The 27,049-nt window shown below is 40.5% G+C and overlaps 3 protein-coding genes across 6 annotated transcripts; 1 reads left to right on the top strand and 2 right to left on the bottom strand.

Annotated features, from left to right (window-relative positions):
* Positions 1 to 95: 95 nt before the first annotated feature.
* Positions 96 to 14,734, bottom strand: wdr43 (WD repeat domain 43). The gene is made up of 18 exons (XM_046413092.1): positions 14,412 to 14,734; positions 13,407 to 13,541; positions 13,030 to 13,151; positions 9,815 to 9,935; positions 9,514 to 9,632; positions 9,264 to 9,366; positions 8,844 to 8,908; positions 7,915 to 8,074; positions 7,318 to 7,404; positions 7,023 to 7,148; positions 6,566 to 6,715; positions 6,134 to 6,220; positions 5,867 to 5,898; positions 5,645 to 5,708; positions 4,502 to 4,615; positions 2,902 to 2,971; positions 1,119 to 1,177; positions 96 to 955 (listed from the first exon to the last, which is right to left on the bottom strand). Exons 1-18 carry the CDS (start codon positions 14,616 to 14,618, stop codon positions 839 to 841), a joined length of 1,938 nt encoding a protein of 645 aa, XP_046269048.1. The 5' UTR covers positions 14,619 to 14,734; the 3' UTR covers positions 96 to 838.
* Positions 14,735 to 18,403: 3,669 nt separating this feature from the next.
* On the top strand, positions 18,404 to 22,119 carry trmt61b (tRNA methyltransferase 61B). Its single transcript, XM_046413582.1, has 7 exons — positions 18,404 to 19,461; positions 19,554 to 19,656; positions 20,301 to 20,491; positions 20,587 to 20,678; positions 21,507 to 21,709; positions 21,813 to 21,896; positions 21,973 to 22,119. The coding sequence occupies exons 1-7, from the start codon at positions 18,691 to 18,693 to the stop codon at positions 22,005 to 22,007; spliced, it is 1,479 nt and encodes a 492-aa protein (XP_046269538.1). The 5' UTR covers positions 18,404 to 18,690; the 3' UTR covers positions 22,008 to 22,119.
* Positions 22,120 to 22,374: 255 nt separating this feature from the next.
* On the bottom strand, positions 22,375 to 25,656 carry spdya (speedy/RINGO cell cycle regulator family member A). Of its 4 annotated transcripts, XM_046413586.1 has the most exons (8): positions 25,548 to 25,655; positions 24,635 to 24,931; positions 24,491 to 24,549; positions 24,303 to 24,388; positions 24,041 to 24,212; positions 23,722 to 23,862; positions 23,508 to 23,682; positions 22,375 to 22,870 (listed from the first exon to the last, which is right to left on the bottom strand). In XM_046413586.1, exons 2-8 carry the CDS (start codon positions 24,885 to 24,887, stop codon positions 22,809 to 22,811), a joined length of 948 nt encoding a protein of 315 aa, XP_046269542.1. In that variant the 5' UTR covers positions 24,888 to 24,931; positions 25,548 to 25,655; the 3' UTR covers positions 22,375 to 22,808. The 4 variants fall into 4 exon arrangements, with proteins under 4 accessions (XP_046269542.1, XP_046269543.1, XP_046269539.1 ...); XM_046413587.1 differs by having other exon boundaries at positions 23,504 to 23,862; positions 25,548 to 25,656; XM_046413583.1 differs by having other exon boundaries at positions 23,508 to 23,862.
* Positions 25,657 to 27,049: the final 1,393 nt, after the last annotated feature.

A 27,049-nucleotide genomic window follows, 5' to 3' on the forward strand; every position in this document is an offset into this window, starting at 1 on the left:
GCCCAAAAACTAAACACACAAACAGGACAGAGTTAAAACAGGAGGACTGAAACAAATCAGGTAACAAAAACAAAAACAAAAACAACAGCATCCAGAAGACTTTACAGGAGTTTGTTTAATCCCAAGGTATTCTGGGGGATAGCTGTAGAGGGAAGAGCTCATACAAACACTTCACTGTACATACAGATTTACATTGTGTAGGGACATGATGTATGGCCTTGCCTAGCAAGCCCACTTCTGGATTGAGCAGTATTCTGTACAATAAGCAGCCAGGGGTCCTGCATCCCAGCTTCACACCCTCAATGTGTTTGCATCTCGAGGCTCCACTGAACAGGGTCGTGTTCCAGACGGCCTACAGGGTTGGGTCAGAATAAACCAATCACAGAGCGTGGGCTTACCTAAGAGTAACCTGGTCATATGATACACTCAAATTCATTTTTATTACATAGTGACATAAAATTTGAAATGCAGACTGCAGCGCAGGAAAACTGGAACACCACCGCAATATCTTTTCAGTCTTTTTCAACGCACACTCATCAGGCTGTAGAGCTGGGATGCAGACTGAATTCACAGCAGAAAAGGAGAACTTGCATCAGTTTCATTTTACAGAATATTCTGCCTTTCTCCCCAAAAAGCTGCACCTGTTCCTTAGATGGGATAAAAGACAATATGACATCACCATCCCTATGGCTGAACTTTGCCCACGTCTCAACAACATGTGTCCCTTGATTTTGTAAAACCATACTTTGTTCGGGTAATAAAATCAAAAGCATGAAAATAAAATGAAAGTATATTTAACTCTTTCAGGTCCATTTCAATGTATGATTGGCATTTGTCCTCATTCCTCTTCACTCTCGTTTTCCATGTCTTCCTCTCCATTAGCTTTGGACTCTGTTCTGCTGTCTGGATCCTCCTCTTCATCCTCATCTTCCTCCATTGCCTCCTCTTCCCAGTTCTGAGAAGGACCACAAAATAAATAACTTAGAGCTCAACTTAAAAACAGACAGCCTAGTAAAATGACTGTAGTTTCTATAATGTAAAACAATTCACAGTAGGAGGGTTACAAGTTAGCCAGATCGTCCATCTGTTTGCTGACTTTGAACATTCTCATAACTTACATCAGAGTCATCATCAGGAAGACCTTCATCACCTGAGGCCTCATCTTCATCAGATGATTCTGTTAAGGGCAGACAAAAGAAAACAAATCTGTCAGTTGGTACTGCAAAACTGTTTCCATATGAATGCTGGTCTCCCACATGCGAAAGAAGAGAGGGGGAAAAAGCCATCTACGCTTCACTTATTTATACATTTCATGTGAGAGGTGGCAGATATTTGCATTTCAATGCCATGATGACGTCATCTGGTGGTATGACAACAAACAAATACCATTTGGTCCAAGAGGGAGGAATATCAATAAGGTTTACTGACGCTATCTGCCACATCAGGTCAGCCAAGCATGATCAGGTCATTGGCAGACCTAAGACACTAAGATATTATTTCATATTCTATACATGCTGTCATTTCAAGTTCAATTAAACAAAAGGAACATGTTTAAAAGTTTTAGTATTACAAACAGCCTCAGAAGAGTGTTTACTGTTTACAGTCGTGATACAGGCTAAATGACTTTAAAAGGCTATTTTACCAATTACACACATGGGTTAACATGACAGGTGTGCACACATTTCCACTGAGCAGCGAAATGCCAGAAGTGCAAGACAAAACAGGTCGACTTGGAGCTTGTTACATGACTGTGACGTGTATCCATTTCAGAGCATGAAATCATCATAGGTAAAAGCAGATTTTCTACATCAACATGAACAGTTTTCCAACTCGCAGCCCTATCATCTGCATAACCCCTACATGACTGCTGTACATTAATGCAAGCCTGAATCGAAATCTGTTTTTTGTCAGATATTTTCTGCAGCTATTCTAATTATACCAGCTCATGACCCAGAACAGTTAATTAATGTAATTAATTCATGGTCCCCATACAAGCAACAACCAGAACAAGTATAGAGCACAGCAATTGTTTCCATTCAAAAACTGCACATGCTTTCAGCACAACCTGACCAAACTACGATTCACTTACTCTGACACGACTCTAAAGCTTCCAATCAGATTCTCATTTTGGACTTACAATGAGCCCAGTGTACAGCAGCGTCCACACCAGACTGTAACAGCCTCCTGCTCATCAGCTCCCCTTATGAACTTCCTTTAAACGAACCTTTGCATTTTGGACTACTGATGGGTATTGGAATTCAAAGCGTAGCTTAATTATTTCCTGAAAGCCAATTTTCTATGCGGATCAATAAAGCATTTTATACAGTAGGGTAATGAGAAATAAGAGTGAACACAGTGGGGCCTTGTTGTTCTGCTCAAAAGGGAGGATCTGAACGCTGCCGGTCAGGTTGCCAGGCAACAGGAGTCATGTTTGCGTGCGGTGCATCGGCAAGAGTGGCTACATGATGGGCAACACTGCCTTCATAAATGTTAACCGATTCAGCGCAGTCGTCGTGAGGCATCCTGAATGACTTAAGGTGACCTGACAAGATAATGAATGCCAGTCAAAACAGTGAGAAAGCAACTGGATGCTGACATCTGCACACTATCAGTGTGATCTCTTACAAAAGGCTTGAGGAGTCACTTTGGGTCAATCGTTAGTCTGAAATATACAACTGATCAGTTACAGACTGAAATAAGACCATCATTTTATATCTCTCAGCTGCCCCTCGCACTGTTCACCCGAGTTAGTGCGACTGTCTGAGGTAGTGATTCCACACATTTTAAGAGAGACAAAAAAGTGTGATGCCACCATGGAAAAGGTTTTAACGAACAAAGTCAGTTGGGAATCAGAAGTTTAGTAAGATTAGATGCAAACAGAGATAAATGAAGAACACTCACCCTCTTCATATACCAGCTTAGCTGTGTGGTCAACATCTGTAACTGTTTTGCTGCTGTCACTTGTTGCCACCTAGTGGTAAAAGGAAACAGGGGTATTAGAGTTCCAATTTATGCAGGCCATGATTCTTCAAGGTTCCTTTTCAGGTTCCTTTCAGTCACTTATTAATTAAATGCATCTTCATAAGGTCATGTGATAAAATCAGAGCCATGCTCAGTTTTAGAAAACACACTTCTTTGAAATCTCACACAAATGGTATTTAAAAGCTTGGCATCAAGATAATAATAATTCCACGTTTTTTTCATCTGTCCAGTTCTCTTCAGTCCTTTTGTTGCACACCTGATCCAATTAGAGACTGTACGTTTTGTGACACCATCATTAAATTAGGCATATAAGGGCAGAAGTGTAGCAAAAACACTGATGTGCATTCTTTGTGAAAGGAGGATAAATAAAGATCTTGTTAAGTCACAACCCTGCCAAACAGATGCCTCCGGTGGTGAATTCCTTCGCACAAATAGATGGAAATCTTCAAGATTTACGATTAGAATGATGCATAATATTCACGCTTAATGTAGTTTTATGCAGCAGGTTGGTGATTCTGAAATTGCATTGGGATAATTTAAATCTGTCTGAATTTATCACATGGATAACATCCAGCAAACAGCCAATCTGAAGCTACAAGGAAGCATGTCTGATCACAAGCAGAGTGTCCACTCAACACCTTCTCCACAAAGTCAGAAGCTTTCCGATTTACAATTTCAGAACGGATAATCGTCTTTTTAAAATCTTAAGAAGCATTTTGTCTAAATTTATCGTGTCACGATCGTATCGTGGGACATAGCTAGAACCTATTAGGATGAATCGCTGTTCATTTTCATAAACAGATCACACCGTTCACTACAATGTGGAAAGAACTTTGTCCACAAGACCTCATGTATCACAACTGCATTTCCTGTATGACAAGACATGTCTGGAGGCTGCGTTGGAAAGCACAAATCTAAACTCAAGGTGAAAAATGAAAGTGAAAAACCGCCAAAGCAGTAGAGTGCTGCGAGCAGTTATAGTGAATGTATACTAAACATAACTGTAAAGGCAAATGCATTAACCTTTGTCACCTTTGTCTTACAAAGACCTGAAACATATTCCATTAGGCTCCTCCACAGGAACTGATTTGAGCGCCAGAAATGCAACCATGCTGCGAGTACACAGCTGATGACTGATACCCCAGAGTTCAATCAAGTTTCAGTGAGCTGAGATGATACTTTGTAGTAATGGGCACTCCTATATCATCAGGTAGGGCATCTAAGCAATCCACCACCAAATTCAATACATATAACTTCAAGATATCAATCGAAATAATGCAGGAGTATCAAAACGTTTCCACTCAAACAACAGTTAAACTAAAGTCTTTTTATACACAGATCTAGAAAGAAAATGACTACTTGTATGGTTTTTGCAGTCAATCAACACAAGCACTGGTAAATTTAACCCCACATGCGACTGGCCCACTACTCCATGAAACTCTCTACTGGCACCGGTATCACTTTAAGGGTGCCGCCTTTGGTACTGGAATCGTAATATTTTTAACATGCAAACACCCACCTGTGTCATTAGGAGATAAAGTTTCCCATGAAGCTTTGTTAGCTTGTGGAACATCTTCACTCTGCTCTCAATCATGTGATAAAGAACTCCCAGCTGGGTGACCAGGTCTGGCAGCTGTTGGACACACAGATGCATCAGGTTGAAGGTAAAAAAAAAACCACTGTAGCAGCAGAAAACAGGCAAACACCACAACACTCAACGATGAGCAGACACTTGCCAAGGTCTCATCTCCTCCATTAAATACTTTCAGTAGATTACATAGGATACATATAAGAGAATAGCCTGTACACTTTAAATCTCATTTAAAATTGTTGTCAACAGTTCACAGAAGGGTTATGGAGCAATGTCCCGGGTTAAGGTTTTCTTTCATTAAGAACAAATGTGCCATCTATATGACCTTACGGATAAGGGGGTGTTGATAGTGCTTTGGTCACACTGCGCCCAAAAATCGATAGGTTTCACTGCCTTCTGAACACCAACCTGCATAGTAAATGGATATTCAGCTGCTAGCTATGATACAAACTGACACACAGTCAGAGGCAATCACATAGGGTTTGCCTGGCCATTATAAGGCTTTAGCCACAGCACCCAGGCTGTTTTGAGCACCTCCTAAGATGAGAGTGGAGAGCATCAAAACAAACTAAATGACTTTTGCAACATCTAATGGTTGTGGTTAGTCCCTTATGAACTTTTTTAGTAAGTTTTATTATGAAGTTTTTTTGGGTGTTGTTTATTATCTGCTCTACTTTTTCCTAACTATTCAGATAGATATGGTAATAATGATGGTCCAAAATGATGTAACATGTATTTTTAGAGAAAAAGGTAAAAAAAATAAAAAATAAAAAACAAAAAAGATAATATGAAAATCTCATGGTGGAGTTAATGATTGTAGATTACATAAAATTAATTAGAAATGTTGACACAGGAAAGCAATATGTACTGAGGGGTGTTGTGTGTGTGTGTCTGCTTGTGCTGCTTAAGGGAGTCGCAGATGCACTGTTTGGACCATGGAGAGCCTGAAGTGTGTGGAAGTACAGCAGGCTTTACATCAGGACAAGTTAAACATGCAACACCAACATGAGGTCTGGTGTTTAAATATGAGCAGCACAGACAGAAAGTGGTGTTGGCGTAAAGTGGACTCACCGATGCCAGGTATGATGTGTGGTGCATGAGTACAGCCTTGAGCCACCGTACCATTAAAACTGCCCTGTGGGAAGAAACAAAAGTATAAGCTGTCAAGTTGGACCCCAAAGTGCCTGGCAGTAAATACCCACATCATGGGTTTTCTAATGGAAAATAAAAAGCAACACTAAAATCAGTTTCTGCATCAGTGACTTATGTCAAATGTGTGAACTTTTAACTTACGTGAAAGGGTGCCCCTGGAGTCTCTTCGTGATCTACAGATTGAGAGACATTGAACAGGTTAAAAACTGCAGTGAATGACTGAAAAGGATTCCAACAAATTCATTTAGAAATTCTGATAATGTGACAGAAGACCCAGACAGGTAAATGTAGATGAGAGGTGAGTGTCATCTCAAAGATAAATGAAAATGTAAAAACTGTAAACATTGAGTGGTTTGCACAAAACAAAATCCCCCAAAAAACAAAAAAAAAAACAAAACTGATGCTCACCTCTTCCACCAAAGGTAAAACAGCAGGGAGTGGTAACCGAGCAACCGTCTTCTTTATCACCATCTCTTTGCGAGTCTGAAAAACTTTCTGCAAAAGAGAAAAGGAAGAAACAAGTTACTAAGCTTTGACAAATTTAAAGCAGAGGTTCATGCTTACACTTAAGATGAGCTTAACTGAATTTGCTTGACTGTAAAAACATTTACAAATTTGAGTTTATGAAAGTCTGAACATTCAGAATGAAAGGTGTTTAGGAAACTGAATTTAAATTTGGACAAACCAAATCAATTTAAGCTGTGGCTGGTGGTCCATTTTTCATTTTAACCTCTTGATCGGAATCTTCTGGCAAAACAAACTCAGAAGAATTCCAAAATGACTTTCCTAACCAAACTGAATCTCTTATTTCAGAGTCCAGAACCTGAGGAGAACACTTACGTTTAGGATGCTGGCATCGCTGCTCTCCAGGCCCTGCACAAGCAGCACTGCAAAATTGTCTGTCTGTAAAGAGGCCGTCCCTTTGGGAGTTCCTTTCTCAGTGGATGCTGAAGTTAGATCAATTTCACCAAGTCGCTCCGCTATTGACATCTACAAGAGAACAGAGATATTTCAGGTAAACAGCTGTTCACTCACTAAATTTGTCCGTCCAACCGTGTTTAATACCTAGTGACATAAAACTAGTCTGGAAGCATGAAAACCCAAATGACAATACAACACCATCTACTGGCTTTTTATGATTGGTGTGGGACTCCTACCTGCGCCAACAATGTGGCCCAAACATTTTTGGCTGATGTAGATGTTTGAGGTCTGAGCCAAAAAGCCCATCAGAATGAGAAACAAAGCTACTCTGAGATACTCCTTTACACAGCAGCAGCAGCATCAACACTGCACCCACCTCTTTGGTGTCTGTGTCTTTTTTCCTCTTCTCTGATCCCTGCGAGGTTCCTCTGACTGGAGCTTGGTGACCAGGGAGTCCTGGGACCAATACTCTGCTCTTCGCATTGACAATTGGGGTTTTCACCTGGAATATAAACAAATCACAGGTTTTCATCAGTTATACGTAATCCAACTACTATACAACTACTTAGTTTAGCAAGGACTGCACAGGGATTGACAAATGGGACTACGGGTCTGGAGAACATGCCAAAAATAAATTTGTCTTCTGAAGTCAGGTCAGACTTGATTGTTACCTTGGAAACTGTGGTTTCCATGGAAAGAGACAAGCTGGTCTGAACATCCCGGGTCAAACAGACATGTCTCTCTGCTGTGTTGATCACCTGTGCAAATGGAAAGAAGGAAAGTGGCAGGTACATTTTAATCAACATTCTCAAGGCTTACAATATCATCATTAACTGAACACAGTCAAGATAAAACTAATAAGATGGGTCATATAAGATGATGTCAAGAATTAAGTATTACTTTACCGAATCAGAGCACTATTTCCCTAGTGACTCATTTAGTAGTAGTAGTAGTAGTTGCCGATCATAAACAATATCCCCTTGGTTAATCTAGTTTTTGACTCAAAGTATATTTCAGTTCAACTTTCAACAAAAACATGTTTGTTTAGGACTTTGAGGATCCAATACTATCAAGTCACAGCCATGTTTCTGATTTTTTGGGAAATTTTCAGAAGATTGTTGCTGTCCTGTTGGTCATACAACACAGACACCAGGATAGTCAACGCTTCTATAAAGAATAAAATAGTGAAGAAGATTCATCATATCAGCTGTACAAAACATGGAGGTCTAAACAAATCTTCATAGTGGTATGACCTCCTGTGTACTCACCACTTTCTCTATGACAGGCTGCAGGTGGGTGCCATAGGCCAGCAGCACACTCCGTGTATCAGCTCCGAGGGCCGCAGCCAAAAGTGGGATTGGCACTGGGGTGTCCTTTGTGTCCGACATCTGCACCGTACACGAGGGCGACAAGGGCTTCTTACAGGGCCTGTGGGGACAGATTTTTTAGACAGGCTGTGAGCACAACAAGGCATACAACACTGAATAGTGTGAGGTGAGATATATTATTCACGACAATAAGATCCCACACAACACACTCCATAAATTTAGAATTCCTGCCAAAAAGAAGTGATTATTTTTTGATCCGCTGGCAGTGCGTGCTGTGCTCGAAGAGCCATTAGGGGGAGCAAACACCAAATGTGAGCAATTAACAAATGCGAAAATTACTTTCAGCTCTACACCAAAACTTCTATTAAATCACTTCTCAAAACACACTTTCACAGACTTTCTTTTACATGATGTTGTCTTTTTACTGTCCCCTTTAATTTATTATTGTGTTTTTATTAATTAATTTATTACTTTTTATATATAAAAACTTTTTTTTATCTTAAACCTTCACCATTTGTCTATTTATATTTTGTTTATTGCATTCTATTCAGTGTACAATTTATTGATTCTGTTTTAAATGATTGTTAAGTACTTTGTAAACCTTTTTTTGAAAGGTTCTATATAAATAAAGTTATTATTATTATTAGCATCTTTTAACAGTGCAATTCAAGGTTGAGCTGTCACAGAAGAACAACTCACCCTTTCCGTTTTGATGCTGCCAATCTATTTCAATCCATATTTTTTTGTTTTAGGCATGGACTCACTCAGGGGACAAACAAAACTATGATACAAGGGCCTCTTAAATGAGACAAAGTAACACATACACTGACATATGTTCTCTGATAAAGTAAAGTATTTTCAGGCCTTACCCATTTAGAAAGTGCTCAAAAAGATGGAGCTGTCCATCCTTACACACCACTGCCAGCCTCACCGCCTGTATATAACAAAACACCACACACAAACATTTATATGTTGTAAACAGGTAATACAAACCTGAAATGTCAACATAATCATACCATATGAAGGAACATCAGAGCATGGCTAAAAGAATGCTTAAATCCTGTGGTCTTCCCAAATAAGCATGGATGCATATTCACAGTGTCAAACACTCAGTTATAACAGAAGCTCAAAATGGGTTCAGCATTGAGTTTAATGCAAGCACACCCACATTCCGAGTTCATAGTTAGAATTATTTACCATAATTTTACATTTGTCATAATTTGAGTCGGAGCATAATTCAATCTGTCTTGACAGTTCTGGGATACACAAAGACATTTTTTCAGTCTAACCTCTTCCTTGCTGTTGCATGCGATGAGATCGATGTGTTGCGGTTCGTCCGTCAGGGTGAAGGACACGACTGAATTCTTGTCCTTTCCGTCCTCTCGTACTTGCCTACAATGAGACAAAATGATGTCTGTTTCAGGAAAACCGCCATAACAATAAAAGCCAGACAACAGTAGTGTATTTTAAATGAAGAAATCTACAACACCACATCCACACAGAGCACATTTGAGCTCTGGCTGTTACGGGAGCACTCACCAAACACTGAGCAGTCGATCGTGTGCAGCACCAGACAGGAAATAGAGACCATTGCTGTCGGGAGGTCGTGTGGTGGCAAAGCGCAGGGTCGTCACAGCTGTGGAGTGGCCTGTGAATTTCTGCAGAAAGAACCAGGACAAAAAGCAAGACAACCAAGTCAATTCTGCTTGAGAGTTCAGACATGTTTGACTAAACTGAAACTGGAAAGGAAATGGAGATTGGCTTCGAGCACATTAACATAAAAAAACCCAGAATATTTGACTTTGATATAATAAATCAACAAATATGAATAGACACTTACCCTGTAAACCTCCTTGGTGTCCAAGTCCCACATCTTGATTACCTGTCCAGCTGAAAGCAGCAGTTTCCCATCAGGGCTCACACACACACTGGTCACTGCTGCACGGTCCGCTTTCCACTTACTTTGAATTAAACAAATATTTCTGGGTTTATTTTCTGTGTTTTTATGACATTCTTGCAGAGAATATTCTACATGATCAGGAGCATCAGAGGCATTTGATTTGTTCTCCAAAGTCAGATCCAGGTAGCTCTTCCTCTCTTATATTTTCTATCACTGCATTGTTTGAGGACTGTACACAATTTTCTCAGATAGGTTTTGGTGGTTCAATACAAAGATTTGAATGTGTGTTCCATTTTTCTTCACAGAGACTGTCAATCAGCCTGCATGAGTTTTATGTTTTACCTGCGAGACTCACTTTTTGATGCACTTCTAGATCATCTGTGATGTGAAAACATCACATCTCCACACAGTCAGACAAAGTAAAAGCCTGCACCTTGCTCATAGCTCAGTTAGAAAGTCCCAGCACACCACGGAGCGCCTGTCCTCCCGAGTCAGTCACAGCGGACAGCAGGAGAGGAGGTTCTAACACCGTCTAGTTCAAAAGAGGTTTCGCCAACTTCACTGACAGTCGTCATCACTGTAGCAGCCATCATGCCATGCAACCCCATTTCACCCATCTCCACTTGAATTACTATTACTTTTGTGGTTTGTGGTCAGAGTTTGCAAAGTTCACAGCCTGCCATGCCCTGTGTATAATGATACAGATATAAAACGAACGTGTAAGGATTTTGACAAAAATGCTGACACTTCTTGACTGATGACTTAAATCACTGACCTTTTTTCTCCCCCCCAATAATCAAGTAAATAGCCTGCAATTTTACAGCTACATTCAACAGCACACTATTTACTATTGCTCTTGACCTGATAGCAGTAGGAAATGCACAAAATGCTCTCACCACTCTCCAAACCATTTTGTGGACAAAAAAACAGGCTCCAGGGAGCATCAAAAGGGGACTCATGGAGGTATTACTGTTTATGATTGTACCCACCGACTGTCACCTGCGAAAAGGTGTTTCTGATGAAATACAGTGACATGAAACGCATAACGGTGGAACCTTCAATGATCGGACTTTATTGGTGGATTTCGGTGCTTGCAAGCGAAGTGTCAAGTTATGATGTATATGGGAGAGCTGGTTATTTAGAAACACTGGGGTGCACACACTGCCCTGTCAAATCTGTCTACATTAAGAGAAGCTGAGACACCGAAATTACTTTGGTAAAGCAGTAACATCTCGTTTCATACGAAAGGTGAGGACAGTGTGAAAGCAGCTAAAAGTTTAAAGAAACAAACAAATATTGGGCAGCTGTGGAAAACCTAATAGTTAATCATAGCCACAAATGACTTAGACATATTTTGCTTTTACTCAGGGCAGATATCCCTGTGTAAAAGTATGAACACCCATCAATAATTTACGTCACTTCATTCTGTAGAACTGATTTGATGAAAATGAAGCCAATCTATGCTTTTCCTAGAGAAATGTTCACCCACTGAAAATGGGTTTAGGACTGTAAAAACAAGACACTAGACCTTTACCTTTAGATTTGCTTATAAACTTGGAACTGTTGTCTCGTTGGATTACACTCTTTTTACTGTGTGTATTTCACATCTGTGAATGTGAGACAAGTATTTTACACACACTTCACATAAAAACACAGGAGCCTGACAGTGTTAACAAGTGACTCGAAGTGAAGTTAGAGATGCTTTGAGCTAAAAAAGGCTGCAGTGCCTCTGTTCAATGCCTTTAAAGTCCTGTTGTCTGCACCATGCTTGGGATAAAACAGGTCTCCAAAAACCTGTTTGAGAACTTTCTCTGACAACAGCACCAGACCAACACCCCTCTCTCCCAACATATCTTATACACAGCATTTGATAAAGAAGTTCAGGGGAACACACTTTGCCTAAAATACATAGAGTCTCCTCTAATGTCAGAAGAAGTTATTAAAAGCAGAGGAGCAAAAGCCACACATTTAAGGAGTGTGCAGAATGTTTACACCATCAGTTAGTAACATGGATCACGAGATGCATTGGGAGCTGTCTGATTCAGCTTAGTCAGTGACTGATAGATCAATCACATCATATGTTTGCTACACTGTAATTATTTAAAACAGCATGTTGCAATACCTTTAACAAGTGAGAAACGTTTGGGCAAAGTGCTCAATCAGCCACATTCAAATTGAAAGAGAGCAAAAACAGACTATACTGAGTTTAAGTTACTCTAAGATGAGTTGAGAGCAATGCAGAAAACATTTAAGTAGCAAAGCACCTGTTATAAGAGATTCTTTCATAGCGCGAGATGAGCCAATACTACTTCAGCTCAGACGTTTGTTCCACTCCTGTGGAGTGCACTGCACTGTTCTAAAAGACCACTGCACCACAACTCATGAGAATCGTTACATAAATATCAACCACAAAGTTCAAACACATGACCCTACCGCAATAATAATATTTTAGGACAGCAAACACGTTCTATATCTAGGCTTTATAGTTGATCCATTTAGTAATTATTTTCCTGTAACGTGCTGCAAAATAACATCTAAATTGAATGCAGGACTTCAGAAAAAGGTATTGCAGGTTTAATAATAAGCAGACAAGCTGCTTGGATTTTTATAGCATACAAAGGCCCAAATAGGAGAATCTTTTGCAACACAAATATAAAGACTGAAACTGCAATACTTCCTAAGGCTTCAACGGCTCATCTCTAATAACAGCCAAAATGAAAATAAGCAGCTACCTGGTGTCTCTTACCAACCCTGTGTCTTTACTCGTCAAAGATCATCTGCATTTTATAAGGCACACAAGATTAAGTGTAATGTGTAATTTTGTGGTTTAACAAAACCAGCCGAAGATGCTTGAGAAAAATAAATAAAAGGTAAATGATGTTTAAGATGATGTGTCTGCCTGGAAACAACGAAACAACAAGAACGGCAGCTGACACCTCATCACAGTTTGAGACAAACTAAATGAAAAGCATTACAGTTTCAGTTGTTAAAAGCATGATAAATTCACAATCATCAATTTGCTGTTCCATTACAATGGGCTCTGCACTACAGATTGCAGCTCTTGCTTGACGTTATGTGTTATTGTTCTAACGGCACATGTCTCATTTCCAAATCAGGAACATACTGTATTCTCTACCAGCAAAACACATACTGACCTTCGTGTCTTGCCCGTCTGCAGGTCCCACTCTACAATGTTTGTATCATCTGAGCCACTGTACAATAAACTGTCTTCAGGGTGCCACTGGACACAATTCACTGCTCCACTATGGCCTCCATCCTAGCAGACACAGAAAGTGATAGTTTGGAGTGGTAAACAAATCATTCTATTATTCAATACTGAAGGCTAGTGCACTGCTTTGACAAAACATACAAATTAATTTCCAAGTTGCAGGTTCTCCACATGTCAAGGTATAATTTTCAGAACTGTATGAAGTAAGAAAAGTGTATTCCTCCCATCTTACATTTTATTGCCATTCTACAGGACATGTTAAACTTGGCAGAATGTTAAGAGAACGTTGAATCTTCGACTCACCAGGGTACAGTGCAGTGCCCCCTTTGCCGTACTGTAAATGAGCACAGTGCCTGCCGCGGTGCCCATCGCCAGCAGGTCTGCTTTCTCCTCCACCTGCACTGCCTCTGATTTCCTCTTCTTCCTCTGAGGCCCCTCCTAAAGCAAAGCATATTTGTACCATTTACATACCAAAAAATTACAACAAAGTGACAGTTTGAGAAATCCTAGCTGGTGGTAAAATTGGAGGTTGCGTCCTTACTTAAATTAAAATCTCACTCTGTTACACCACTGTCTGGTATGACAATGTACACCAGCACACTGATAGATGACTGCTACAAGTGGATTTTTTTTTAATTAGCCACGTTAACACATTTAGTAAGCAGCAGACACTATCAATGTAAATTATCACGCACAGGATGTAGGCTGCCCGTTCCAAAACGTGTCAAATACTACGCTTTTAAGTGAATGTTACGTTTACGTCATAAACTAAACATGTGGACTTGAGTGGAGCAGTGAAGAAAAAGGTTAAACTTTTTGAAACGCTCCTTCCATAAGTGTCATGGTGGCACACGCTTCTGAAGCTTTGGTGGGCTGGTGCTAACTTAATTAACGAGTTTTCTGCAGTACTAACTGTCCACACAGAACGACAAATATCTGGTTGGACTGTTATATCTGCATTGAGTATTATTTAGAGTTAGTCTGCCCCGACATACTCAATTTATACACTGCCCGTGTTTTCTTGTCTACCATGTGGGACCAACATGTGCGTCCTGCGCAGCTGCTGAAAGCTAGCTTACGGCTAACGTGGTTACCATGTTAATCAACTCTGTCAAATACAAGAAAGCGTCTACGTTAAAGTACAAGCATGTGTTTTTAGACTTCTTGGCTCCTTATTGAACAACGACGACAATGTTTTAGTTTTAACAAATCCACTTTTGTAAGAAACTAACACAGGTAGCTTGCTAAGGCCTCGCTAGCTAAGTTACTGAAGCTATCAGCAGGGAACTCCTAAGCAGCTTCACGTACCTTGACGGTCCGGCATGGTCCCCATGCAATGCAGATACAAGTGGCACTCAAATGGGCTGAAGGCACATATTCTTGGTGAAGTGTTTTACTGTCTGTGTTCCAAATGCGAAGTCTGCCATCCTGGGCACACAATGCTAAGTACTGTCGTGATTTTGGTGAAAAAACGCAGGGTAGCTGCAGCGTAGAACTACCCCTATCGGCCGCCATTTCTGAACCTCCGCTTGAGTCTGCGTGCGTGGTTTACACAAACCACGTGTGACCCTCTGAGGACATGCGCGTTAGACGGGCTGCGCCTGAGCGCAACGCGTCATACTCTGAATAGCACGCCCACCGGATGGGAAAAAAAATCGGTCCCACAATATGTAACAAGACCTGCAACTATTTTCATTTATGCAAGGTTATTTATGTATTGGAAATCAGAAATTGAGTTGAAAGTTAATGTTCTGTATTTTATTAAATGTTTACATTGTAGAAGAAAGTGCATTTCTGTCTCAAGCGGACCATTTGTTTTGGTGTTTGCGGGATGCGTTCGGCGGATTGTGACGTAAGCACGTATGTGCAAGCTCCGCCCGAAGCCGTTTCCAACACAACCGGAGGAGTTACTGTTGTGGCGCTCTCCGACTAAAGTTCATAAAAGTTATAATGTGTGATTTGAATGGTGGCTAAACTGCAGTGTGTTATTCTATACACTCACCCCGAGAAAGCTAAGACTGGCGGAGTCATCAAACACACAGAGCTCCTTTTGTTTGTATGTTATATGTCACACAGAGTTGAATGAACGAATCAGACACCTGGCGCGACATCCTGATCCTTTTGACACACGCCATAACACAACGCAGCCTCACACAAGGCGTAACACACACACACACACACACACACGGGTTACACTAGCATCCCTATTAACGATCCAACTAACATCCCGTAGTGAAAACTAAATGCCGTTGTACTAATTTTGAATCGATAAACGGCTAGTCCGAACACAGAGGGCTAGAATTACCCATCTTCTCTCATCTTGAAGACAAGCTGGTCCTCAGATCGTGAAGTAGCACATTGCCCTTATTTCTAGTTTCGTAGGTGGTCTCCTGCCCCAAGCTCCGATGCTGCCCAGTGTCTTTCACAGTGCTCGGCCCATCACCGTCAGTCTTACCTTAAGCCGCCCTCTTGTAAAAAGACTGGTTTATGTATCTGACACATGAAATGCATGCACCGGACAGGACAACGTCAGTACCACTGGCTCAACACACGAGGGCAGTGTGTGCACAATTTATGGGACAAATTGAATTGAGTGTCAAACATAACATTTCCAGTCAGTTTTAATTTTTTCCTCATGATTGTAGGCTGCATGGTTGTCTGATTGTCTAAAACACAAACTAATGATAAAGTAAGACAAATAATCCCATCACTAATTTGTTTGAACCTGATCTACCCAATATATTTAATCGATTTAAAAATCTGTAAACAAAGTCAAAACAAAGTCAAAAGTCTTTGATAACCATGCTGTGCAACTGATCTTTTGGAATCAAAAAACGAATAACAGTGAACCATGAAGAATAAACAAGGAAAATTCAATGCATTTATAAATAGGCTTGTAATAGATATGCTGCAAATGATTAGAATCATACAGGGCTACAAAAAGACACATATATATATAAAACCTAGCACTTAAAGTGAATTTTGCACTATAGGAAGTTAAATGCTTTTTTTCCAAGGACAGTGGAAATCACTTTAGTTTTTGGCCAAATGAAAGTAAATTTTAATGACTGACGTAGGTATTAGCACCTCCTTGTGCTCCCCCGTCTCCAGCACCCTCACCAGTTTATCTTCCTATTAAGACTGTTGTAACGAATGGGGTTCCTAGTCTGCTTTGCACCACTAAATAGATTAACACAGATAAATCAATTATGGCTCTAAGGCCACTTTTTTAAAGTATGATAGAATCGTTCTTTGTGTTGATTACATTATGCATGTTAATGACTGCTTATATCTCACTCTGATAATCATCTTAGAAATAATCCCAATATAAAGCCAATATTATTCTTCAAAAACAGACCATTTTACATGCCTTCATTTCTTTACATCTTGCTTGATTTTGTTGGTTTTCTTTTGTTGGTTTTGCTGCTTTTTTATGATCTTAGGCAATTACGGGAAGCACTATGTAACGTCTGTTTAAAAAAGTGCTTTATTAAAAGGTTATAACATGAATTAGTGTTGCTTTTCAAGATGATTACTTTATTTAAAAGTAGCCTACCATAAAACCTAGACAAGAAAATCACTAGCCATGATTGCCCTGCCCTGCTTGTTGAGGGAAGTCTGGAGCCTATCCCAGCTGGCTATGGGTAAGAGGCAGGGTACATCCTGGACTGGTAGTCAGTCAATCACAGGGCTGACGCACAAAGACAGACAACTACACACGCACACCCTCACACCTAGGGGAAATGTAGAGCTAATTAACCTAATGTGCATGTTTTTAGAATTGTGGGAGGAACATGTAAACTCGTCACAGGAGGGCCCAGACCAGCATTTGAATCTGGAAACCCTCTTTCTATGAGGTGACCGTGCTAACTACTGCATTGCATGTGAGAGCAACCACTGAGTTTTAATTTTATGAGATGTAGCTCCACCTTGTGGTCCTTTGTGGTCCCTACAGCTTTTCCAGAGAATGACGTGCAAACACCAATTAAATTCTACTTTTTGTCACCTATTGGCCCCTAGTCATGCTGCTATAGGTTTAGACTGCCAGGGATCTCCCATGATGCACTGAGCTTCTTTCTCCTCCTCTCCCTCTCCTTCTGCACACATTTACATCCCATCTATGCATGCCACTAATTTGACTTCTTCCCCAGAGTCTTTGTGCTTGCTCATCTCTCAGGTTGCCAGTGATCATGTTTGGACCTCCTGCTGTGGTCCTGTTTGACACCGACAGCTGTTCTTGCCATTTAGTCATGTTATTATTGTATTATTATTAAATAATTCCATCATTATTATGGCTGTTGCTACACACTTCTGTCTGTGTGGCTCCTCTTTCCCACTCTCTCCCTCTCAATCCCTCCCAATCAATCAAACGCCCTCTAAAAGGACAAGTGCTTGCTGGTAAGGGAATTTTGGCTCCAGAGTTTGGTCTAGACCTGCTTTAATTGGAAAATGTTGTGAGATAACTTTTGTTGTGATTTGGTGTTTTTAAAAGAACTTAAATTGAATTGAACAAGCATTGAACCACATTTAACACTGTTTCTGTGTTTGCCATGTAAATTCTTTCCAGGGGCTGGATGAGATTTTGTCTGAACCAATGTCAAAAAAAAAAAAAAAAAAAAAAGAAAGAAAGAAAGAAAAGAGAGGAAAAACTATTTACTTGCAAGAATAAAGTATAGGTTTAACTTTAAAATACAGGTTTTAAGCACACAAAAAGAGTACACTGGATGTCACTTTGATCATCTCAGAAGAAAAGATCAACTGAGCTCTTCAGTTGCTGGTCACCTTATCTGGAGACTGGACTTGGACTCAGGTGCCCCATTGCACCCAAGCCTAACCCAGCAGAGCTCATTTTCCATGAATCACCTCTAAACGTACCACCACCAGCCCATACAGACATGCATTTGGCAATGAAGTCTTTCAACAACTCTGAGAACTTGTGTTTAATATTCCAGGTACTCCAGGTTTTAAAACTGCAAGAAACGGTGGCAATAAATTGCCATGAAGAATAAATGGAAAAAATGTCAAAAGCCATTTTTTGTCATTTATTTGTGTCTATTAATATTGCTTTACTTTTACAAGAGACAAGTCCACAAAAAGTCAAAAGAAAAAGTGTAGCAGTTCAATTAATTCTCTGAAACTATCACATTTGATTAAAAATCCCACTTTGCTGTGTGGTTCTTGTATAACAAAAAGAATTTTCCCGGTTACATGAAAGTTATAATGTCACTGAAGCATAAAAAAATATCAACAGTCATGACATCGCCATCTGCTGGTAGAGTTAAATTACTACAAGTGTCGCTCTGTTATGACGTTGTTCACGTGTATTCTTCCAGCATGGTGACCTCCTCTGACAGTGAGCACGTAGAGAAATGAAGATGAACGAATCGTTAGTTGTTACAGTGTAAATGTAGTGAGTGGACTCTTTATTGCTATGGTCACATTCGGGCGTTTATTCGGCAGAGATTCAGGTTGTACTTAACAACAACAACAACAACAACAACTGTCACTTCGTCTGCTGTGAACTGGCTGGATCCGATCTCAGGACATAGCCTCTACTTTTTGTATTGACTGGTTATAATCTGAAGTAATGGCTGTGCGATTGCCTTTAGCTGGGCTTCTGTTTATACACAGACTGGTGAGGATTAGCACATCCGGTCAAAGACATGTGAGGGACAGGGACATACTCGCACAAGTCTGTAAATGTAGGCGGGATATAAGAACGTTTTCAACTGGTTCTGTGAAATGTAAAGAGAATGAGGGTGACGAGTCAGGCGCTTCACCCCTGAGCACCAAGCAGACCATCAGTAAAGCACTATTATCCAGGAGGCGGAGACCGCTGTCCCCCCTGGAGAGGATCAGTGGCCTACTGCCGCAGGACGCCCTGAGCCCCGAGGTGATGCAGCTGAGGGAGCAGAACCAGCAAGATCCAGCAGAACGCACAAACATCCAGGTTCCAGTCACACACTGCACACCAGAGGAACGTGGACACAAGGTAATGTCTGAAAAGGGTGATTCAGAGAATCATGAGGAGCCAGGCACTTCAGGTGCTCTGCTGAGCGGAGCATGTCATGAGGAAAAAGGCTTGGTTTCAGACACTCTTCCTGGGGAGAGCCTGCTTGTGTTTGGGGAGTTCCTGGTTGCTGAGTATCATAAGAAAAGGTTCAGGAAGATGTTCCAGCTTCAGAGAGAGGCACGTCTGCAGAGCAGCTGGGGGGTCATCCTGCACGACGACATAGCCGGGCAGCCTGCAGGACGGCTCTTGAAGACGTCCAGGGGGGTTTCCATCCTCGTACGTCGGGCCAGTCTGGAAGATTATGTGCTCTTTATGAAGAGGGGGCCAGCCATCGCCTACCCTAAGGTACAGAATTTGTTTGTGTGTCATAGTGTATGATATATTGATCAGTGGATCTTCTTACAGATAGCGTCTTCTGTTTCTCCCTCTTTTCCCAGGATGCAGCTGCTATGTTGATGATGATGGATGTCACAGAGGGAGACTGCGTGTTGGAGTCGGGCTCAGGGTCCGGGGCCATGTCTCTGTTCCTGTCCAGAGCAGGTCTGCACCCATCATAATTCACTGTCTCACTTTCTTCCTGTTGGATTGAAAAGGAAGCAGGCTTTGCAGAGTTTAGATGTGGTGTATGGTGACACACTGTGATGTCCCAGTTGCTACTGCTGATTAAAAACAGCTTGCTTGTTCAGTATTTATGTTTATTGACCATCAGTGGAATGTGGAAGTATAACATCATGTTATTATTTTCCAAAATTAGTTTGTTTAAATAAAATATTGTAAGCCATATACATCAAATATAGATAATCATTCAATCATTGTTAATAGTGCAATATTATCATTTTAGCTACAGTTGTTATCACTAGTGGGTACAGAAACATTACAATCAATGCTTACAAAAAACAAGTTCCTGCCAGACTTAAAGAAACATATATTATAATATAATAATGCATGAATCAGATTTTAGTCTGAAGCTGAAGAATGACTTAAATTCTTCAATGAGGGCAGGCATTAAAAACCAATTAAATTATTTTTAAATGACTTTTTAAATGTTTATTTTTCACATCCATTTGCAATACTTTATTTTTTGCAATAATTTATTTTTTCTTGGAACACTGTACGCTGCATATTCCATGCAAGCTATAATGAAATGTCTGTCTGAAGGTGACGGAATTTTCGTTTTTTCCCAGTTGGATCTAAAGGCAGCGTGGTGAGCGTGGAGGTCAGGGAGGACCACCTCATGAGAGCAGTGAAGAACTACAGGCGCTGGAGGACATCATGGAGTCTGAGACGAGGACAGGAGTGGCATGACAACGTCCACTTTCACAAAGGTGACCTCTGCACGTCTTCCTCGCTCCTCGCTGGTCGGGGATTCCACGCGGTCAGTGTGTGGCGCAGACACAGACAGTGTTCAAAATAAAAACAATACAGAAACACCTGCTCACGTGCACATTGGATGGATTATGTCTGTTTCAGGTTGCTCTTGACATGATGAACCCTCACCTGGCTTTGCCCACTGTGGTTCCACATCTGCACCCTGGAGCCGTATGTGCCGTCTACCTCGCCAAGTGTGTATCTCAACTGTTATGTTTTTTGTTGTTTTTTTTTTATTGGTGCCAGCAAAAAAAAAACCCAAAAAAAACATTAGCCCACCATATAAGCAAAATAAGTTGTTTTTCACTTTATTTTTTGTACCGATCAAACAAACTAATATGAAAATGTAATGAGTAAGCTTTAGAGGTACCGTAAGTAATTTTCTTTTGTACCTTCAGCTAGCTGTTTCCACCTGTTGCCAGTGTTTGTGCTAAGCTAAGCTAGCCAGCTGCTGGCTCTAGGTTCCTATTAGATATGATTATGGTATCGATGTTCTAATCCAGCTCACAGCAAGAAAGCAAATACATTTCCCAATATGTGTCACTGTGTCCTTTAAAGAACATGCACAGTGTGAACTTTGTGTTGGTTTAAATGCATAAAAAAATGTGAGGCACAACAAAAAGAAAATGAAAACGGGGGTCATGACAATGCTAACCGCATTTGGACCCAACCTGAAGCATTTATGTCGTTTACCTGTGTGCAGAAATGCTAATGCACTGCATGATTTTACACTGACAAAAAAAGCTGGGTTTGTATTATTAGTACTTTATCATGAGTTAAAGTCCTGATTTTAAAATCATACTTAAGTAAAAGTACATTAGTATTATCAGCAAAATGTACTCAAGGTGGAGTTAATATTAATCGGTCTATGCTTTGGCTAGTTTAATCTATAACAGTGCATCATATTTTATAAGCAATTAGCTGCCAGGTGACTCTAACGAAGGATCAAGTACTCTGAAATGTTGTGAACGAAATGTATATAATGTATTTGGCTGCTCTCTGACTGTCGCTCTGAAACGCAGCATAACACAGGTCATCGATCTGCTGGAAGGGCTTCGATGTTCGGCGCTCCCTTTGCTGTGTGAACACGTCTTTGAGGTTCCGGTCAGGGACTGGGTGGTGGCTCCGGCCGTTCAGAAAGATGGGAGGTACTGCGTCAGGAAAGCTCCCACCCAGGATGAAGACAAAAGGTCGGAAGATGAGACACCTGATGAGAGTGACGAAGGTGACTGAAAGCAACATGACAGACTACCACGTTTATGTTTATTTGTACTAAATGTTAATGTTTTTGGGCATTGCATTTAGTTGACGTTTCAGTTGTATTTCAGAGGAGATGACTGCAGACAAACAGCCAGCCTTTGGCAGTATTCCATACATTGCCAGACCTCATCCTGAACAACTAAGTCACACAGGTCAGATCTTTTCGGAGTCCTAATTTAAAAGTTTCCGTGTGTATCAAGTACTCATTGTCTGCTTTTCCATTTTCAGCATTCCTGGTGAAACTGAGGAAGTGTGTGCAGTAGTTGTTCTACATGTAAGGAACCTTGGACAAAAAAAACATTGTTACCTATGAACCAAATTGTCTCCTTACTGTGTATCATTTGAAAAATAAATTCATTTTGGTGAAATATGAAATGAATTTTAATGTGAAGTCTAACCTTTAAATGCCAAACCAAAGCCCCCACACAATAAACTTTTTACCAGTAAGTTTAGTGAAATTGGACCTGTAAATATCATAATATTTGTAAATATGCAGCAATTGCATCTAAAGAGCTACACTCAACAAAGACAGACTGTTAGGGCTGAGACATGACAATGCATCTTCTCCTTTCCTGTAACCAAACTAAGTAAAAGTATAAAGGCGGGTTGTTATAAAGAATCTCAAAAAGCCAAAGTTTAAGCCTTTATTCAAAACTCGAGAGGTGCTGAACACATGCACATCAGCAGCTAAAATACCAAAAACACACCCAGCAGATTCCCATTGTGTCAAACAGTGTAAACAATAGTGTAAACAATTTAACTTCCTTAATCAGTAGTGAATCGGTGGTCGTCAAACAATTCGTCAAGTGTTTCAGTATATAAATAACATAAATTAATAATCAAGAACTCAGTGCAAGCTAAACAAACCTTTTACGGTACTATCTGGTGTGCAACGTAAATCCTTCTGCATGTTCCCGTCAGAACGTGATGCCTGGAACAACATTAGCTCTTTCTTATGGCTACTTGGAGGCACTCAAATGGTTCAGAGTCAGAGAGGTATTGAAGAGGAGAAGCAGTAGGACACAGAACAGCTTGGTCAGTTCATAGAGGGAACAGGTGATGCTCTACTCCTCATTAATCCAGTCCATAGAGGTGTCATCTGGGGACTCACAAGAGGACTTATCCCCTAACAAAGAGGGAGAAGAGAGAAACGTGTAGTTTAGTACAAGTCAGCTATCCTTTTTGTGTGTAGTCCTGGCAGGGTAGTGTTGATCTGTGGAGGAAACAGCCAAATGTTTACAGTTTCAGGATTTCATCCAGGATATTGTTTTCCTGAGGTGATGAGACACCCTGATCGCAGTGCATTTCATGTCATGACCAATACTAGATTAGATTATGGCATTTGCTGTGGAAATGATTCTGAGACACCTGTTAGAGATAAAAAAAAAAATCTGGCAAAAAAAAAATGACATCTGCAAGACAACTTTGAAAAGACTGGCTCATGAATGTACTAAAATAAATCATATCCCCAAACCCAATACTCAAGCTGCTTTTCAAACTGAAGTCGCTATAAATGGGACACACTGCCATCTTTTCCAGTTTTACTTTCTAATCCTGCCACCTCTCAAGTGTAATCCATCACATCTACACACAGTTCAGACACAGGGTCAGTTCAGTTCAGCACGCAGTCATCAGTATGTAAAAAGTAATTACAGAATAAGATACATGGTGCTGAGGTCAAAAGTGAGGCTGTATCAGGGTGAGTGTGTCCAGATTTTACAATGATTTACAAATGACAGCTGGAGAAGAGAAGTGATGCCTACCGGGAACCGCCACAGCACAGCGACAGGAGGAGCGCTGTGCTTGAATTTTAGCTTTCATCCCCTTCCGGCGAGAGGCAGCAACCCTAGGTGGGGTGGTCTCCAAGCTCAGTGCGGAGATAAATGGGTGTGTAGAGGCAGGACTTGGGGTCTGTGCAGAAGAGCCTTTTCTAGAGCGAGAAGAGGAGCCTGGGCCCTGAACTAACCTGGAGCCACGGTCACAGAGTGCACAGGAGACCAGGGGGGCCGAGGATCTGCCGGGAACACAAACGTGGTCACCATACTGTCTCCGGGCGCCACTGTGGTGCTCTGAGCGCTCTCGCTGCCACACAAAGTGAGAGGGCACAATGGCCATCACCTGGAGGACAGAGATAGGAAGACACAGAGCAAGTAATAAATACAGCTCTGACAGAAAAAAAAAACACCACAGAGATGGTCCATCTGGCCTGAAACCAAAGCAATAAAAATGCACTGTGGAGGAAAAACATGAGAGACACCATTTATCAGTCTCCTCAGGCAATCGAACTTGTGTGTACCTCTTCGCAGCAGCGCCGGCTGACGGCAGCTCTGTACTCGATGCGAGCCCACAGCTTGTCTCGCTGCTTGAGGAAGCAAGGAAACTGCGTCCTCCAGTTCTTGCCCAGTGCCCAAGGAAAAATCTCAAATTTATTCTCCTCCTCATCCTCCTCCATGGTGTTGGCAAGATACCTTCAGATGGACCGCATGAGTGACTTTTAAATACAAAAAAAACATATGAATAAAAAGAAGCAGAATTTAATTTGTCTCTTTGACTCTTACAGTGCAATGAATAAATTCTTCCTGGTGTATTCAGCAGTAGTGAAGCGGGCCCTCTTGAAGTACACAAAGGTCATGGCTAGAAGGTACTGTTGAAGAAGGCAGAAAGGATGGGGTCAGTTAACTGTAAACACCATACAACTTCAGAGATATTTGGCAACTTTCACCAAAGTATTTACCAAACAATTTACCTTATCAGTCATTTTATAGCAACTGTCCATCAACAAAAAGTAATGGATCAGGTCATCTTCTGTAAACAAACACAATTGTTTTAATATCAAATGATAGAACAGTCTTCATTCTTTCAAGTTTAAAAGTAAAATCCATCCCTTTACCAAAAAGTCTGAAGAATGAAGCCATCTCCTGACAATGGATGATAATAGAGGGGGTCAAGGTCATTTTGTCAAAATGCATCTCATCCCGATGCTGGCCTGGCTGGTTCTTTTCCGGTGGGCCCTGGGGGCCTTGCTCATTGGCCCTCTTGAGCCAGAGCCCTCTTCTGATTTGGACTGAGTATGAACTGTTGCCGGGTTTGACCCGCACAGTCACTGAGGAAGGAGTCTGGCACTTGTGTGTATGCTTCATCATGCTTCAGCTTAGATCATCTGTAATTCAGGAGTGTGTGGTGGATTCTGAGGAGAAAAGGAGTGGTGTGAAGCTGAAAAATTTTCAAACTAGGCCGGAAACACATATTGTTTGTTTAACCTTTTGCCCAATTTTCTCCGAGCACATACTAGATGCAGATATGGTAGCTTTGCCTTAATCAGACTGAATTGTAAACTCCAGATTCAGACAGATTCTAAGGTCTGGAAACAGGGAGAAGCTGGCTGTCAGCCACCTAGCAAAATATGTTAGCTGACAGCTTCTAGCTCGTAGGAATTATGCTAACCTTAGCGTTATTTTTTATTTGTACTGCCCGGATATCTCTGGCACAACACACTGGGCAACAGGTCTTAAAATCAGACAGATTGACTTTGTATAAAACACAGCAACTGCTGCAACCGAATCCTCACCTCTTCCAGTCTGCCTTCTGCCTTCAGTCAATGAGGCAGAGCTACTACATAGACAGCAGAAGAAAACACAGACAGAACACTGCAGTGTTACCAACACCTGTATCAGTGACACAGCCGAACAAAACGTTAATATCGCTAAAAGCGAAGTAAACAGTGTCTTTGAAAAACAGGAACAATTACCAAGTTTTAAAAAAGCTAAACCTGAGAATAATGCAGTCACCAGTAGGGTACTGACCAAAGAAGATAGTAGTACGGGAACGCGCTTCACAATAGGCGCCAGTTGCTCAGCAGTACCTCTGCACGCGAGGACGCGCACAGCAGTCGCATCGCCTATATTAGAGGGGTTTTTTCTCTTCCCTTTATTGAGCAAGTACAACAACAACAAAAGTGGCATTGCACTCACAATACACAATCCAGAACCACAGAGAAAACGACAAGGGAACATCAAACTGACATTAATGCAACGTATCGCACAATATTTCAATATAAAGTGCAATAACAGATTGAGTAAAATAAATAATAAAATGAACACAATTAAAGGAAAAGGGAAAGTATATACAAATAATATGCAAATAAGTAAATAAACTTGTACAATAAGAAAATAAACAACTTCCATAAGGAGAAATTTGATAATTTGAAAAATGATCTCATCTATCCAATTCAGTAGGGAAATTCTTATTCTTTATTCTTTTATTCTTTCGTTATATTAGAGTTTCTTTGGCCATGGCTCCTTCCTTCTTCTTCTTCTTCTTCTATCAGTCCTCCCTCAGATCATTGGGCCTATTTAAACGTATTTAAACATGTAGAAATTCAGGTTTAGATGAACACAGTCTAAAAATAATTACTAAGTCAGATCAGAATTCAACATAATTTCCAAAGATTACATTCTCAATACCAAATGTTTGATCTAATATAGTCACATTAAGTAAATTAACAAATCGCTGTAGCTACATAAAACCCAATACGACTGTTATTTTCAGTGGCTTACAAGACTAATAATGATTAATGATCATTGCAAAACAACCAGTAGTTTAAATAATTGATAGTGGATGGATAGTGGTAAAAGTTCTTTTCATGGGCTTGTGGTCATATTGTGGTCTGACTTCAGGTGTGAAGCAAGAATTGATTTGACTGCTAAGCATCTGTCATAGGCCTACTCGGCACATTCAGTTTGTACTAATTTATTTATGTGCAACATTTTTTGATACCAAAATGTCACAATAGGTTATTTAAAAGTGACAGAGCAACATGTCTTTGAAGAATGATCAAATGAGGAGATTTTGAATGTTTTACAAACAAACTTGGTCACTCAAGTTTACTGTAGCGGTGTGTGTCTTTGTCAAAAGCTTTCATACTCAGACTACATTGCTAAATCCATTTTAATATTTAAATGTATTTCTTTTAATTAGACTGTGCTATCTTCTTGACATAATTAAAAGGAGAGGCCTAAGAGCAAAGATTACTATAATCTTGTTTTATTTCAGTGTCTTCTACAGAGAGGCAGAGGTAGTTCAAGTTATTTTAAAGCTTGCCTCACTGTTCCAGTGAACTGATGCTAGATATAGAAGTTGAAAGAAGCTCAGCAAAACACCAAAATAACTTTCAACTGTATGACAAAGATTTTTAAGCCTGTTTTCAGATACTGTGTCAAATGGAAACATAATTGCTGCTCTATAAAAATTTTAATGCCATATCAGTATTGATAAAATAGTTTAAATAAAACTATGCGTGTTATTT

This window comes from Scatophagus argus, chromosome 15 (genome assembly GCF_020382885.2).
Source record: "Scatophagus argus isolate fScaArg1 chromosome 15, fScaArg1.pri, whole genome shotgun sequence".
Classification (NCBI taxonomy): Eukaryota; Metazoa; Chordata; class Actinopteri; family Scatophagidae; genus Scatophagus; species Scatophagus argus.